The following is an 18,077-nucleotide window of genomic DNA, read 5'->3' as shown; positions in this document are numbered from 1 at the left end:
CACACTCTACACTACCACCTGCACATCACTGCCACCCTACACTCTGCTACACTTCACACTCTGCACTACTACTGCACTCACTACTTGCTACTACTCACCACTTCACACTACCACTTACTCCACCACTACCACTGCTACTACTACCCTGCCACCACTGCCACTTGCACACCCACACTCTGCCTACCTACACACACTCTACTCTGCTACACCACTTGCGCACTCACTTGCTGCACACTGCTGCACTACTCTACTCACTGCACTTACTGACCTCGACTACTTACTACTACTACTACTTACTACTTACTACTTACTACTACTACTACACACACACACACACACACACACACATATATATTTATATATATATATATATATATATATATTTATATATATATATATATATATATATATATATATATATATAAAAAAAATAGTTTAAAAGATGGGGTGGTAGGGGAAGTGGAATATTCAAATGGCTTCAGGAAGAAATCCAAATATTCTTCCTTGAAGCCTTTTTATCCACTTCTCCGAGGCTATGGGTCCCACAATTTACACCAGAGGTGGACCCCATAATATATATATATATATATATATATATATATATATATATATATATATATATATATATATATTAAAATGAGAGAGATAGGAGTCGGTCTATCAGAATCCTGTCGGACAACATTAGAGGTTTCATTACCAATGTTGGAGAACTCGCACAATTTTGTGAACACTCAACACTCCTACATGATAGCTGTTGTTAATATTTTTGGACGACAGGACTCCAGAAAATTTTGCAAGAATTGCTGGTTGCCCCTCATGGATGAGGGGTAACCAGGCAAGGGCAAGGTGGTGTTGCTGTGTGCTTCTCTAAAAGTGTACAAGCCCAGCACATTGGTGTTGCCATCCCTACTCATCTTGAAATGTTCTTCAAGCTGTGCATAAACACTAGTACCTCTGTACTAGCGTATGCAATGAACAAACCTCAGTGGCAACGTGCAGACCCTATCAACTTTCTAATGGAAAAATGTAAACTCTGTTCTGCTCCAACACAACTGTCAACGTATCATAATTGTTGGTGACCTCAACCAACTTCTTGTACAGAGGGGCTTTGATGACCTTCTTGCGGTATTTGACATGAGAAACTTTGTTGATTTCCCTACTCACATCTTTGGCTCCTCCCTTGACCCAGTAGTGAGTGATCTAGCAGAAGGTATAGTTACATGTCAATCCCTCGGCTGTGTTGGATCGTCTGACCACAAGGCTGTTTTTATGACACTTAAGATCCCAACAGAACGAGGTGGAGTCCACACACACAGCCAGGCTATGGGAAGGAGGTAATTGGCCAGCTCTACTCTGAGCTCGCCGCCACCAATTGGAATGCTTCTCCAAGGGGATGTTGAGAACTTAGTGAAAGCCTTAACTGGACACATCCTTAATCTACAACAAGAACACATCCCTCACCGGCAATATGTGACGAAGCCTACAGATCAGCCTTGGTTTGGCTTTCGTTGTAGAGAGGCTGCTACTGCTAAGTACAAGGCATGGCGAAGGTATGAGACACCCTACCACCTATAACAGGAACTTTAACAGGCAAGCCTGTAGGCATATGGGTGAAGTTCAAAAGCGGTCCATCTCTAAATGGGACACAAAAAGAGCGCTAGCATCAGGTAGAGTAGGCTCCAAAACCTGGTGGTCCCTGGTCAAGGACAGACAAGGGTATTTGCCTGATGAACTCATTCCACCTCTAAATCGACAGGATGGGACCACCTCTACTAGTAAAGAGAAAGCGGACCTCTTTGCCGAACACTTTGCTACCAAAATGCAAGATCCTGATCCAGCAAGGGACCCTCCTTTGCTAGCTGCAAGAACTGTCTCAAAACTGTCAGTGATGACAAGGCAGGAGGAGGTGCATTCCTTAAATCGCTCGACCAAGAAAAGGCTGTGGGCCCCAGACAAGTTGAGCCCAAGACTGCCGAGATGTGCAGACCAGCTAGCAGCACCTCTAACTCCCATCTTTCAGCACTGCCTAGTAGTGTAAATGGCCTTCTCTGTGGAAAGATGCAAATGTAATCCCTGTTCACGAAAAGAAGAGCAGAGCAGAAATCGGCAACTACAGACCAGTGCCACTCCTGTCAATCACTGGCAAGATCCTTGAGACAATAATCTCAAGACAAATGACAGTTTTTGACTACCACTCAGTACTTTGTGACCGACAATATGACTTCAGGAAAGGTTACTCTGCTGCTGATCTGTTGTTAAACCTCTCCACTAAATGGCACCGGCCACTGGATGAATCCAAAGTCAGCTGTTTGGTAGCACTGGATATTGCTGGTGCTTTCGACCGAGTGGGGCACCAGGGCCTCTTGGCAAAACTGCAAGCATTGGGAATTGCAGGCTCTATGCTATGTCTCATCAGTGATTACCTTCATGGTAGATCTCTAAGGGTAGTTTTCAATGGAACAAAATCAGCAAGACATCCTATTGGAGCAAGTGTTTCACAAGGAAGTATGCTGGGACCATTATTATGGAATGTCTACTTCAATGACCTTCATCTCATCGCAGAATCCCATTCATTTATCCAAGAGAAGAAATGCCAGCTGCTCTAAGCTACATCAATTACCAGCTAAGAGCTATATCAGCTTAGGGAAACCGATGGCAAGTAACATTTGCACCTGAGAAAACACAAATGATGGTCTCTAGGCACCATGATGGTAATACCGGTGCAGTAGTAAGTATGAATGGGAGGGTGTTGGTACCTGGGGAAGAACTTGATATCCTTGGTGAAATTTGACTCCAAACTGACCATGAAGAACCACATTGTAAATCTTGCAGACAAAACAGCCAGGAATCTACAGCACTTCGACGTATCTCGCATCTGCTTGACAGTAAGGGTTGCAAGATTCTGTATGAGGCACAAGTACGCTCACACCTTGAGTATGCTACACTTTCTTGGTTTGCCTGCCCCTTCCCCTCATCTGCGTGGATCCACTTCGAGGACAGCGAGAAGCAAGCTTCTATACCACAAGACGGGCAGAAAGTAGCAACTTCACTGGCTGTAACCTTCTCCAGAACATCACTTTATCTGGGGTCATTTATCCCCCGAGTCTGTAACACATTCGTACAGCATTATGATGTCAACGAGATAGTTGGTTGATTAAATGAAGATGCTGGCCCACAGATGGCTCCAACTTCATCCTGTTCTCTACTTGTATGTTTCATAACCGTAAAATGCTTTCAAATGAGCTGATGTAGGTAACAGCTCTTAGCTTGTCAATAAAACTAGGGATCCTTAACCTAAGCTTGTCAAACCCTGTGTAAAAAAAAGAAAAAAAGGGGGGGGGGAAAGCTAAAGAGATAAAATCTTAAATTCATCTGCTTACTCTTCCCTTTATGCTTATCACCCTCAATTTGTGGGTAATCACCCTACGATCGCATTTGTCAAACGCCTTTGCAAAATGTGTGTACATAACATCTGCATTTTGGTTTTCTTCCAACGCCTCCGTAATTCTGTCATCGGTTAAGCAGTTGGCAAGCATGATCTTTGTTCTAAAAACCTTTCTGGTTTGGGTTGTGCAGATTGTTCCATAAAGCTTGTAATTTGTAATCTCATCACTTTCAAAAAACTTCTATGATATGGGATGTTAGGGCTACTGGTGTGTAATTTTTGGCCAGTGCTTGGCTACCTTTCCTTTTTAAGGCAAATGGGCTGTCTGCACTCTTTCACCGGTATCCAAGATTTCTCTCCAAAGAATACTGAGAGGTCATGCTATTAGTACTTGCACTATATTATAACTAAGTTATTCCGTGGCTTATTAAGGTGCTGAGTTAGTGGGCATGTTTTCTATTTCTTTTTCGAATTCTGTAGGATGAGTACTAATGTCAGTTGGTCTGCACGGCCTTCATATGGAATGAAAAAGTTTCTGCATTCTTCACCCTACTTTCATTTGATGGGTTACTGAACATAGAATTGTAGTGGTCTTTTAGAATTTCACTTGTTTCCTGTTCATCATCCATATATGAACCACCTCTTATTAAAGGTCCGATTCTACAGGTAGTTCCTAGCTTGGATTTTGCATACGTGTAGAAATTGGGATTTCTTGCAATATCCTGGATGACTTTTTGCGCCCTTTCGGCTTCTATCTGTTACGACAGCTTTAGTTTTTGTTCAGTGTTGATCTCTCATCCAAGATTCTTTCCTTCGCTGTGACATTCACGTTAAGCAGTTCGTTAACCCATTTCCTTCTATACAATCTTATACGCTCTTTTTGTATCTGATCTAGGTTCCTCAATAGTACAAATTTAATACGAATCTTGTTTGTTTGTGTTCAGTTTTTCCACGCAGTGGTGAGGAGTTAAGGTGTTCATGATTGTTTCCAAGGATCTCTGATAGTTCTGTAAATTTGTCCCAGCCACTTTTATGGTTGTTCAAATTAATTTACTGAACATCCGTCCTCTTGCATTATTGCTGGCGTTCCCTGCACCTAAGTTTATATTTTGTTTGTACTTCTATGATGTGGTCAGTTTGTTTTCGTGTTTCTCTGATTATTTCTTCGTTGTTTGCTACATTTTGTCCAACTTTCGTTGTTTCTTGTTATCTCTACAGCACAGAGTACATTGAAACTGCATTGACTAAATTCTCTTAACTCTGATATTTTCATCGAATAAGAATTCTAAATATTTTGTACATCTAAGCACTGGCATAACAGATGAATCCACATGGAGATAGCAGAATAATACTGGAACTATAGTACTGGCTTCTTGTCAAATGTAATTCAGTGTGGGCCAATGTGAAGTTTAGGTTGTGTGAATAAACAAGGGTGGACGATGGGCTCGAACCGCGGTCTGTAAATTTAGTCCTACGCTCTAACGTCTAGACCAGGGGTCCCCCACCCTGCGGCCTCAGGGCCGAATGTGGCCCTTCTAGGAAATGGATGCGGCCCTCGCATGAAATTATGAATTCACTTTTTTATAGGTTCCACACTGCAGAGTGTCATCGATTAAAAAATATTGAAAGCCATTTCACACCAAAATCTTATCACTCTAACAACTACCTTTGACTTCTGGTCAGTTCCGGCTTATCCTAGTAGCACATGCTACATGACCTTCAGGTCAGCTATAGGATGGAAAGTATTTTTAAAGAAGAAACCCTTTTGGAATTCTATGCATCTCTGCCAAAGGAGTTTACACATTTACATTAGTTTGCTGCTGGCATGCTTCCATCTTCGGTAGTACTTATATCTGTGAGCAAACATTTGCAGACAATGAAATTTGTAAAATCCAAGCTTAGATGTAGGCTTACTGATGAGCGTCTGCATCAGATTGACTTTGAGGAACCAGCATAGTAGATATTAGCTTACTGGAAACGTTCACTCTCTCGCATTAGCATTACGATTTTCTTACGATAATGGAACTTGTATTATTTAATGTACTGTCAATAATTAGTAAATACGTTAAAATTTTATTTCTTTCCATTATAGAACTTATATTTACCTTAGTTTCAAGTGTTTCATAAAAATTAAAATAGTGTTTCTATCTATAACGAACTTGAACCACTTACCTGTTAAATCTTACGTCTTTTAGTATTTTACCATATTATAATGCTATAAGTATGTTAATATCAATCATTGTAAAATGCGGCCCTCCTTTAAATTTGGCTTTTCAGATTGGTCCTTTTATACTAAAAGGTTGGAGACTACTAGTCTAGACTAACCCGATCCTGAGTCTCCCTTAGCTTCCTCTCTGCAGAACGAAAACGGAAAACCTTCACTGCTCGAATTTAATTACGCATGCGGAACTACTGAGAATAGCCAAGTCCCTTGAACCGTACTCCTTGGGGCGTAGACGAGAAAGATGAATCCTAATCTACACTTGGAAAGTTCTAGAAGGAATTGATCCCAGACCTGCACACTGGAGTCACTTAGTGTGAAGGCAAGAGGCTTGGCAGACTGCAAAATATCTCCCATGAAAAGCAGGCGTGCTACGAATGCTAAGGGATAGAGTAAACATTCTCCCTTCGCTCTTCACTATACATGATTAAAAGTAAACCTTCGGCACTCTGCAAAAGGAGACTTGTAAATTCAAGTCGGTTCCTGATCAGCCGGGCTGGAGTTTACCTGAGAGAGTTCCGGGGGTCAACGCCCCCGCGGCCCGGTCTGTGACCAGGCTTCCTGGTGGATCAGCCTGATCAACCAGGCTGTTACTGCTGGCTGCACGCAATCCAACGGACGAGCCACAGCCCGGCTGGTCAGGGCTGGGTGCATATATTAAACTGCGTGCGGCTGCTTCCATAAATCTGATTTATCAGGCCAGCCCCAGGAAAGCCTGGTATGGGGGCGGGTCGAGGCTTGACGATATCGTCATTACTAAGTCTGACAAATTTTATTACCTAATGTATGAAGCCCATCCTGTGTGATAGAATATGTGAGAAACGTATCTAGCTTTTGTTATCCATAAATTAGTTTTGTATGCAAAACCTTTATCAGGCTTCCATTTCACCCCCTTGTATGGTTACTTCTTACCATCCTACACCTTGTCTCTTCTACCATAATGACAGGTTCAGACAGACATGGTAAAGCCAAAGACTAGTAGTCTTTCACAGTGAGAGCTGAGGTAGGGGAGGGGAAGACTGTCAAAGGTTGATAAATTAGACACATGTGCAACTCTTGGTTATCTTTATTGAGGAAACGTTTCGCCACCCAGTGGCTTCATCAGTCCATACATAGGAGAAACTTGAAGAACAGGAGGAGAAGGAGGTAATCAGTCCCTCAACCTTGAGTCGATGTGTTCAGTCCATCAATCTACTCAAGATTGATGGACTGAACACATCGACTCAAGGTTGAGGGACTGATTACCTCATTCTCCTCCTGTTCAAGTTTCTCCTATGTATGGACTGATGAAGCCACTGGGTGGCGAAACGTTTCCTCAATAAAGATACCTGAGAGTTGCACATGTGTCTAATTTATCAACATGTCGGTTCTCTGAACCATTCATCTACAAAAGTGTCAGTGATGCCTCGGTCTTGACTGTTTCTTAGCTGTCTTGCTTGGAAACTTTTGTAAAGACATAGCAATTAAGAGGTCTGGCCATTGGCTATGTGAATCGATCCCTGCAAGCATAATTAGGCAAGTATGTGGTTTCTTGCCATTGCACCGTCATATTTCAACTTGATATGAACTTCCTGGCTGAATGTTGTCTCTAATGTACAATACTACTCAATCCAGTTATTCAGTCATTCTATTCTGTTCAACATCTTTGAATTATGCCCAAGCGTCATGGCTCATTTCGGCAATCGCTTAATAGTCAAAGATCATGTAACGTGGTTATTACTAAACGGACACAAAGCTAGGATAAACTGTTGTCCCTTCTTCCTTTTATCATTATTATGCAACTTGATGGAATTTTATACATTTTACACCCATGCTTGTTATACCTAGAACCTGGCTTAATCGCCACTGTCGGGCCTTTTTTTTTTTTTTTTTTTAAAGAATTTTACAAATGCGGTAAGTGATAAGAGTTTATAAAAAAAATAATCCAAGAAACTGTGAAGTACGGTAGGGGAAAAATATATATCTGAAGACGGTTTGTGGTATTTTTGTACGTGATTGTCTAATACAATGCTGTGTGTGTGTGTCGAGGGGGGGGGGTTTAGGGAAGGTAATTTATATTGGTAAAGTAGGTGCAGTTGGCAAATAGAAGTGTGACTTGGATATTTACTTGTTAACCAGGTGGGGCCGCTGCCCCGGTTGGCCCTCCCTCGGCAACCCAACCTCATTTTAAGTTTTTTTTTTTAGTAGGAATTACCCAAAATCAGTATCTGAACGTATGTTCACAAAGTTACGAAAATAATAGGGTACATTACATAAATCAATGTAGTTGTGTATTTTGCCGCAGATTAAGGCGGGGGGGGGGGGGAACTCGACATTTTTTGCAACATGGTGTGTGAGCGATAATGCATGTTAAAATCTGAAAGTTTATTTTTTCTGTGGTGTGTAAAGGTAGGCTAGACTGCTAGAGGACGGGTTGCTCTCGTACAATAGAGAACAAAGTCACAATACCGTGACTGGAACAGTGCACAAATAACCCGCATATAGGAGAGAGGAGCTTAAGACGACGTTTGTCAGTCTTGGACCATTTACAGTCAGTGTGACTTTGTAAATGGTCCAAGTCTGCCCGAAACGTCGCCGTAAGCTCCTCTCTCCTATGTTAGGGTTATTTGTGTACGACTTATTATAGCTTTCACCAATTGATTATAATTACTAGTTGACTTTATTTTCCTCAGTATTGTTTGGATCCCTTTACATTTTACGGTTCGCGTGCATGAGACACGTCTGAGGCTTACAGCAGCAGACCATTGATGATAGTCTACTGTTAAGAGATTGACAGTACGTATATGCATCATGCATCTTTAATGTGATTTTAGAGGATGAAATTACAGACCTCTGAATTTCACTGTGACCTGATTTCTTACTAGCAAGCCAACAGAAGGTTTGTCCCATGACCAAAACTCTGAATGACACTTCCCCCCCCCCCCTCCCTTTTTTTTTTTTAGTGTCGACGAATGTGATCACATAAATTCAGAAGTTAATACTACATTAAGAATGCATTTTGAAGAAATCTTGAGTGATTATTTGTATAATATAGAGAATTGAGGGTAGGTGAACGTAGGTTGCCCGTACTAGCTTCGGGGAGTCTCCGCTCCCAGATCAAGCCGCCTGGTTGCTGGTCTGATTCATCAGGCTGTTGGTACCCATCTAGAAAATCATAGAATGATTGGTCCCGAGCCGGCAAAAGGAATACAGTGCAAACTACCACCAGTTTTAAAAGAAAACGAGTACAGTAAAAGTTAATGTAAGGGGACCGAGACTAAACACCCTCCCTTCATGCGTAAGGGAAATTACCAACAAACTCATAGCTGTTAATAAATTAAACACATGTACAACTCTTGGGTATCTTTATTGAGGAAACGTTTCGCCACACAGTGGCTTCATCAGTCCATACAAAGGAGAATCTTGAAGAACAGGAGGAGAATGAGGTAATCAGTCCCTCAACCTTGAGTCGATGTGGTCAGTCCATCAATCTTGAATAGATGGACTGAATGGACTGACCACATCGACTCAAGGTTGAGGGACTGATTACCTCATTCTCCTCCTGTTCTTCAAGATTCTCCTTTGTATGGACTGATGAAGCCACTGTGTGGCGAAACGTTTCCTCAATAAAGATACCCAAGAGTTGTACATGTGTCTAATTTATCAACATGTCGGTTCTCTGAACCATTCATCTACAAATCATAACTGTTAAGCAGAAATTTCGCAGAGTTCAGACGAGTTTAATTCGATCTAAAGCCTTAGTGTGTTTCTTATATACATATGTATAGTCTAATGCCAATTTCTGTTCAGGTTAAGTCCGATTGTCGTCTGTTAACAAAAAAAAAAAAAATAGAAAATATGTTACAACACCTATAAATGCAATATATATAAGCGTTTAATACCTTTGTGTAAACCAGAAGAAAACGTGGACCCTCATGGGCCTTGATGCTGGTGAGGAACTCTTGATCCAGAAACTGGGCTTATCCTCTTTTCTTCCATGAATATAACCTGAATGCTTCGCATTATTTAGGCGCTTTATAACGTCAAATGGGTTTAGTGTTTTCCCCATCCCTTCCCGATTAAAATTAGCCCGATCATTGTCTTGATGCCGGCTTGGTACTCTTGATCCAAGGAACTAGACTTGTTCTTCACATGACCCCTATGGGTTTAGCGCTTTCCATGATTAAAAATTTCTTGTCAGTCTCGTCCTGCCGATAGTTTGTCACTGGGACTGTGGTTCTGTCAGCCCCATGCCTGTGTTCATGACAGTTTGCTGTTTGGAAACATAAACACACATGCAGTTTAATGTGATCCTTTATTGACAACGTTTCGCCCACACAGTGGGCTTTTTCAAGTCACAAACAGATCTACTGGGGTGGAAAGTACGTGAGTATTTATAGTCAGGTTCAGAATGTTGAGGTCAGGTGGAGAATGCTGCATCTGATGATCTACCGGGTGGGGTTATAGTCTAAAATCTTGGGTAGCTTGGCAGGGGTATTGGATAAGTTGTGAGCAGACCTTCTGCAGTGTTCCATGTTCTTATGTGGGATAGCAATGAAGAAGTTTCTTGGCAAGTGGTTCAGCTATGTTATAGAAGCCATTGTTCTGGTTGAAATTGTTGGTTATAGAGATAAGCGATGATTCCAGGATTGATAAATTAGACACATGTGCAACTCTTGGGTATCTTTATTACGGAAACGTTTCGCCACGCAGTGGCTTCATCAGTCCATACAAAGGAGAATCTTGAACAGGAGGAGAATGAGGTAATCAGTCCCTCAACCTTGAGTCGATGTGGTCAGTCCATCAATCTTGTCACATTGAACAAATGTGACACCACCTATGTCTGCTGCACCTCTCCTGCCAACTGTTTATAAGCTGCTCCTCCGCACGTATGCCGTATTCTATTCAAGATTGATGGACTGACCACATCGACTCAAGGTTGAGGGACTGATTACCTCATTCTCCTCCTGTTCTTCAAGATTCTCCTTTGTATGGACTGATGAAGCCACTGCGTGGCGAAACGTTTCCGTAATAAAGATACCCAAGAGTTGCACATGTGTCTAATTTATCAACATGTCGGTTCTCTGAACCATTCATCTACAAACCAGATTCCAGGATTCTTCGGTATCGAGTGTTGTCTTCTGTGGCGATAAGTCTTGAGTTTCTGTAGTTAATTAAATGGTTGTGTGTGTTCGCAATAAAGCTAATAGAATCCTTGGCTTCATATCAAGAAGCATAAATAATAGGAGTCCTCAGGTTGTTCTTCAACTCTATACATCATTGGTTAGGCCTCATTTAGATTATGCTGCACAGTTTTGGTCACCGTATTACAGAATGGATATAAATTCTCTGGAAAATGTACAAAGGAGGATGACAAAGTTGATCCCATGTATCAGAAACCTTCCCTATGAGGATAGACTAAGGGCCCTGAATCTGCACTCTCTAGAAAGACGTAGAATTAGGGGGGCTATGATTGAGGTGTATAAATGGAAGACAGGAATAAATAAAGGGGATGTAAATAGTGTGCTGAAAATATCTAGCCTAGACAGGACTCGCAGCATTTGTTTTAAGTTGGAAAAATTCAGATTCAGGAAGGATATAGGAAAGTACTGGTTTGGTAATAGAGTTGTGGATGAGTGGAACAAACTCCCGAGTACAGTTATAGAGGCCAGAACGTTGTGTAGCTTTAAAAATAGGTTGGATAAATACATGAGTGGATGTGGGTGGGTGCGAGTTGGACCTGATAGCTTGAGCTACCAGGTCGGTTGCCGTGTTCCTCCCTTAAGTCAATGTGACCTGGCTTAAGCCGGTAGGAGACTTGGACCTGCCTCGCATGGGCCAGTAGGCCTTCTGCAGTGTTCCTTCGTTCTTATGTGTTCTTATAATCTACACTTGGAAATTCTTGGAAGGAATGGTCCCAAATCTGCACACAGAAATCACTCCCTACGAAAGTAAAAGACTGGGCAGGCGATGCAAAATGCCCCCAATAAAAAGTAGGGGCGCCATTGGTACACTAAGAGAAAACACCATAAGTGTCCGGGGCCCAAAACTGTTCAACAGCCTCCCATCAAGCATTAGGGAAATTGCCAATAAGCCCTTGGCTGCCTTCAAGAGAGAGCTGGACAGATACCTAAAGTCAGTGCCGGATTAGCCAGGCTGTGGCTCGTACGTTGGACTGCGTGCGGCCAGCAGTAATAGTCTAGTTGATCAGGCCCTGATCCATCGGGAGGCCTGGTCATGGACCGGGCCGCGGGGGCGTTGATCCCCGGAATAACCTCCAGGTTTGTAGATGAATGGTTCAGAGAACCGACATGTTGATAAATTAGACACATGTGCAACTCTTGGGTATCTTTATTGAGGAAACGTTTCGCCACACAGTGGCTTCATAAGTCCATACGTAGGAGAAACTTGAACAGGAGGAGAACGAGGTAATCAGTCCCTCAACCTTGAGTCGATGTGTTCAGTCCATCAATCTTGAATCGACTGAACACATCGACTCAAGGTTGAGGGACTGATTACCTCATTCTCCTCCTGTTCAAGTTTCTCCTACGTATGGACTGATGAAGCCACTGTGTGGCGAAACGTTTCCTCAATAAAGATACCCAAGAGTTGCACATGTGTCTGTGATGAATGGTTTGAAAAACCGACAAGTTGAAGATTGAGACACTTATGCAGCATATGGGAATCTTTATTCAGGAAACGTTTCGCCAAACAGTGGCTTCATCAGTCCAATACAAAGAGGAAGGCGTAAGGAGAGGAGGAGTATGAGGTAATCAGTCCCTCAACCTGGAGTCGGTGTTCAGTCCATCAATCTTGTAGAATGTACAGCATAGGGCTGTAGACGTGGCTTATATACTGTAGTGAGGTGAGGTGAAGCAGGCGGAGGCGGGGTCATAGTGGTACCATCCACTAGATCTTGTTACAAAGAACTCTTCAACACTTGTTCAACCTTTGGACGAAGACCTACTTCAACTAGTGGATGGTACCACTATGACCCCGCCTCCGCCTGCTTCACCTCACCTCACTACAGTATATAAGCCACGTCTACGGCCCTATGCTGTACATTCTACAAGGTAAGACACATATGCAACAGTTAGGTATCTTTATTTCGAAACGTTTCGCCTACACAGTAGGCTTCTTCAGTCGAGTACAGAAAAGTTGATAGAAGCAGAAGATACTTGAAGACGATGTAATCAGTCCATCACCCTTAAAGTTTTGAGGTGGTCAGTCCCTCAGTCTGGAGAAGAGCATTGTTGTGTACGAAATGGTATATAATACCGACAAGATGAGAGTAAGACACATGTGCAATATCTGGGTATCTTTATTGTAGACGTTTCGCCATCCAGTGGCTTTATCAATACAAATTCTAGGACATAACTTGAAGACAGTAGAACTATGTACAGAAGATGAGGTAATCAGTCCCTCAAACTAGGAGTAGGTGCGAACAGCACCATAGTCGTGGAGATTCTGAAGCAGAAGAAAGAATCCTGGCGCTTATATAGTAACGTCAGGTGTAGCAGACGAGGGCATATTCACTGGTAGGCGGGATTCCCCAGTGGAAGTAGGTCCTTCCCAAAGAGATGGGTTAGTTGTAGAAGTAGTTGTCGTAGTCGTGAAGGTTATGTACATGTCCTCAGAATTAAGATTCCATGATGTTGCAGTGTCTGACAAGAGCATTGTTGTTTCAGACAACGGAACAATGCTCTTCTCCAGACTGAGGGACTGACCACCTCAAAACTTTAAGGGTGATGGACTGATTACATCGTCTTCAAGTATCTTCTGCTTCTATCAACTTTTCTGTACTCGACTGAAGAAGCCTACTGTGTAGGCGAAACGTTTCGAAATAAAGATACCTAACTGTTGCATATGTGTCTTACCTAACAATCTGTCGGTATTTTATACCATTTTAATGTTCACATTCTACAAGATTGATGGACTGAACACATCGACTCCAGGTTGAGGGACTGATTACCTCATACTCCTCCTCTCCTTACGCCTTCCTCTTTGTATTGGACTGATGAAGCCACTGTGTGGCGAAACGTTTCCTGAATAAAGATTCCCATATGCTGCATAAGTGTCTCAATCTTGCACATGTCTAATTTATTAACCTCCAGGTAACCACTGCGTGGGCGAAACGTTGTCAATAAAGGACCACATTAAACTGCATATATTTGTTTCCATTGTGTCGGTATTTTATACCATTTATTTTCACAGTTTGCTGTTTTTCATAGTAGATACTAAAATATTGTAAATGTAATATTACATACCTTAGCAACATATGAAGATTGAGACACTTATGCAGCATATGGGAATCTTTATTCAGGAAACGTTTCGCCACACAGTGGCTTCATCAGTCCAATACAAAGAGGAAGGCGTAAGGAGAGGAGGAGAATGAGGTAATCAGTCCCTCAACCTGGAGTCGATGTGTTCAGTCCATCAATCTTGTAGAATGTACAAAATAGGGCCGTAGACGTGGCTTATATACTGTAGTGAGGTGACGTGAAGCAGATGGAGGCGGGGTCATAGTGGTACCATCCACTAGTCGAAGTAGGTACCACTATGACCCCGCCTCCATCTGCTTCACGTCACCTCACTACAGTATATAAGCCACGTCTACGGCCCTATGCTGTACATTCTACAAGATTGATGGACTGAACACATCGACTCCAGGTTGAGGGACTGATTACCTCATTCTCCTCCTCTCCTTACGCCTTCCTCTTTGTATTGGACTGATGAAGCCACTGTGTGGCGAAACGTTTCCTGAATAAAGATTCCCAAATGCTGCATAAGTGTCTCAATCTTCAACTTGTCGGTTTTTCAAACCATTCATCACAGCTGTTAGCAACATATATTTTAGCTTGGTGTTGTAAGAACATAAGAAAGAAGGAACACTGCAACAGGCCTACTGACCCATTCAAAGCAGGTTCATGCCACCCCCCGGCCTTGAACAATGACCACCCAGTCAGGTCACTTCCACTTAAGGAGCATGGCACCAGACTTGGTAACACAAGCTAGTCAGGTCCAACTCACACCCACCCACATCCATTCGTGTATTTATCCAACCTATTTTTAAAACTACACAAGGTCTTAGCTTCTATGACGGTACTCAGGAGTTTGTTCCACTCATCCACAACTCTATTACCAAACTGCGTTTTATTTTGAATTGTTTTAAGCTTTGTGCTTTAGTTTAAACTTTTACAATATTTGTTTGTGGCGGTACTGAATTTAGGTGTCAAAAGCGCCAAATGACCTTGTAGGCCGAAGAGCACAGTAAATCAAATAGCTTCCTTCCTGCCTATTTGGGAACGAGGACGCGCTTAATGCAGTGATGAGGATACTAAGGATAATTTGCAATTAAAGATGATTTGCACTTATCCTTATTTCATTGCAGCAAATCCTGGGTATTTTTTTTAGTGGTACGAACTGTAGTTACTTATATTGCTCATGAATATTAATGGTATTCTATATTTCTGTATACTGCAGAATTCAAAACCGTGACAATGTTTTTTTCTCCCCCGCCACTTTTTTTCAGAGCTGTAAGTGGGTTTTTATTGTTATAAACAGTTTTTTAGTGCTAACGTTTTTTTTACTGTCATTTGACAGTTTGTTATTGAACAGTTTTTCATGTTTACTGTGCATGAAAGTTCGTCTTATGGTGTACTAAGTTTGTGACTATTTCAGGTGTGTAGAGTGTGGGGAGGTGGGTCGGGGTCGGGGCTGTGCTGGGCAGCGTCAGCCGCCACCGTGGAGTCGCGAGGCGGGAGCTCCGGCGGTGTGTCTGGGGCTCTGCCGCCTCAGCCCCACTCCAATAACAACCCCCCGCCCCCGCCCCCGCCACAGCAACCTCCGCCACAGCCGCCCCAGCAACCCCACCAGCAGCAACAGCAACAACCTCATCAACCACAAGCACAGCCTCAGCCAGCCATTGCAGCAGCAGCGCTCCCAGCTGTTGCTAACAACGGGCAGGCACAACACCAACAACAGCAACCCCAGCCAGCACCTAACGCTGCAAATCATCAGCCTCATCTTCCGCAGCAGCAGCAGCAGCAGCAGCAGCAGCAGCAGCAGCAGCACCAGCAAGCAGCAGCGGCAGTAGCAGTAGTAGCGGCAGCAGCAGGCGCACCACAGCCCCACCAAGGGCCGCCGCCCTTAGCTGCAGCAGCTGCAGGAGCAGCACACGTCGGGGGAGCGCCTCACGTACAGCAGCATCCACCTGTGCCCCATCAAGCACACACCCCTCCTGCCCACCACCCAGCTCTAGGTACGTAGTGCTTTACATGTACTTTTCGTTAGTTCTCCAGTATTGTATGGCCCTTGTGGGTTTAGTGCTTGATTTGATAATTCAGTATTTTAATCATGGGAGGAGTGCGACACTTGTAGGGGTTCCCCCCATGGGGGGGAACAAGAGGAGGCAGTCAAATTCGTTCCAAGGAAAGAGAGGATAGATTAAATTCCTTGAATCAAGTGGGAACTTGAAAAGTTTAAGTACTAATCACTGATCAGTCACTCGTCACCTGCTACGTGGCGTGTTCGCAGGTCAGCGCCTCCCTGTGGATAGCCTGATCGACTAAGCTGTTGGCGCTAGTAGCCAACTGAAATACAGTATTTTCTCAAATCATATGAAAACATCTATTTTAGGTCCGATAAAAAAAAAGAGCACAATTCAGTGAATGAAACAGTTACCTGAAATTTGTTGTTAACCATACCTAAAAAGGGGATCAGGGTGTGTTTGTTTTAATGTGTTAAAGATAGATATATCCCAGACATTGGAGTTAAAATGTTAGTTCTTGTTGGTGATAGTTGTTTAAACATGCCTCCTGCTTGTTGAGCAGGAAAGATTCTTAGAAGGTTAGTGGTGTATTTCTTTTAACTATCAGATCTGAAAATTGAGACCCATCACTGATCAGTAAGGCTGTTTGGGGGAAAACCTGGAATAAACCAAATGCGTAACTGATGCAACGTTGTTGGTGGACGCATTATTTGGGATCTTCTCCAACATGCTTAATGTGTAATAGAGATATCAACAGATGCTTAACAAATTTAAGTTAAAACACGGATATAAAAAGTGTATTGTAAATGGATTTAACCCCCCCCCACACTTTCAATCACAATAAATTATTGGCGAGATGCGTGTTTGAATGGCTGTTCAGATGCATTTTGGATGTTGACACTAAGGCGTGGCCTTGTCTTTCAGTTGGTCACGCGCACTCTGTACACGGAGGTGGAGGTGCAGGTCACGTGTCCTCAGGAGGAGTCAGCATGTCGGTGTCCAGGGTTCCCTCCCCTCTACCCCCAGAGAATAACATGCCAGTGGCTGAAAACTGGTGCTACACTCAGGTGAGTTGCCTTTTTTGACCTTCATAAATTTACTTTTTTCTTTAAACTTAAAATTTTTTCATAATTTTAACTATTAAAGTGAAAAGACTTGTCACTAAATTTAGTCACCCCCCCGCCCCCTGTCTGTTTCATCCCTCTACTACTTCCTTCTTCCCCTGTCTTCATTTCCCAATTTCCTCGACTAAAAAGCTAAAAAGCTCGCTATCCCAAGGTACTGTTCTGGTGCCACAGTTTGGTATCATTTGCGGAAAAATTGCTAATATAATTGGTGCTTTCCAGCGGGCAGTGGAGAAATGACATTCATTGGTGGTAAGTTCCAGCTGCTTAGATATGAAAAGAATGAACTCAAAAAGGATACAGTATACAAAGCAAAAGAGGATCATCAAATATGACGAAAGGAACATGAGAAAGGTCTGACATATAGCATTCTGCTGTACCAGTAAAGCATTAAAAATACTGGGAATGCCTTGAAGTCCTAAATGCGTACATGCTGGACCGGATAAGAGATGTATACCTAGAAAGTTGGTTTAGAAAGACACGTAAGCAAACACTATAACATATTTATTAGAAAACGTTTCGGTCCTGGGACCTTGATCACTTCTAATATAAAGAGGTAGAAAGACATATATATATATAGGCGGAGAGTGAGATGTGACGCACGTGACCTGAGGAATGTCATAAGAACATAAGAATGGAGGAACACTGTAGAAGGCCTACTGGCCCATGCGAGGCAGGTCCTTATCAAAACAACCTTAAGCAGCACCAACCCAACAACACAGGAGTCACATGATTTCATCGTCTACCTGTCCTCATCATAGGTAGAGGTTGTTTTGATAAGGACCTGCCTCGCATGGGCCAGTAGGCCTTCTACAGTGTTCCTCCATTCTTATGTTCTTATGACATTCCTCAGGTCACGTGCGTCACATCTCACTCTCCGCCTATATATATAATGTCTTTCTACCTCTTTATATTAGAAGTGATCAAGGTCCCAGGACCGAAACGTTTTCTAATAAATATGTTAGTGTTTGCTTACGTGTCTTTCTAAACCAACTTGTCGGTATTTATTACCAAGGTTTATACCATACCTAGAAAGTGCTAGAGGGCATAGTCCCTCTACCACTTTCGCTCCCGTTTTTTTTTCTACTCTGCTGCCAT

At 42.7% G+C, this 18,077-nt stretch overlaps 1 protein-coding gene across 3 annotated transcripts in view; it reads left to right on the top strand.

Moving 5' to 3' along the window:
* LOC128699172 (speckle-type POZ protein-like) overlaps positions 1-18,077 on the top strand; it is a 117,196-nt gene that overhangs the window by 76,735 nt on the left and 22,384 nt on the right. For all 3 annotated transcript variants that reach the window (XM_053791731.2, XM_070096654.1, XM_070096653.1), the window contains exons 2-3: positions 15,267-15,846; positions 16,780-16,922. In XM_053791731.2, the coding sequence (XP_053647706.2) occupies positions 15,267-15,846; positions 16,780-16,922 (723 nt within the window). The remainder of the gene's footprint in view (positions 1-15,266; positions 15,847-16,779; positions 16,923-18,077) is intronic.

The sequence above is a fragment of the Cherax quadricarinatus genome, chromosome 54, assembly GCF_038502225.1.
Source record: "Cherax quadricarinatus isolate ZL_2023a chromosome 54, ASM3850222v1, whole genome shotgun sequence".
NCBI lineage: Eukaryota > Metazoa > Arthropoda > Malacostraca > Decapoda > Parastacidae > Cherax > Cherax quadricarinatus.
Note: the sequence above shows the minus strand (reverse complement) of the source record. Positions and strands in the feature narration are given on the sequence as shown.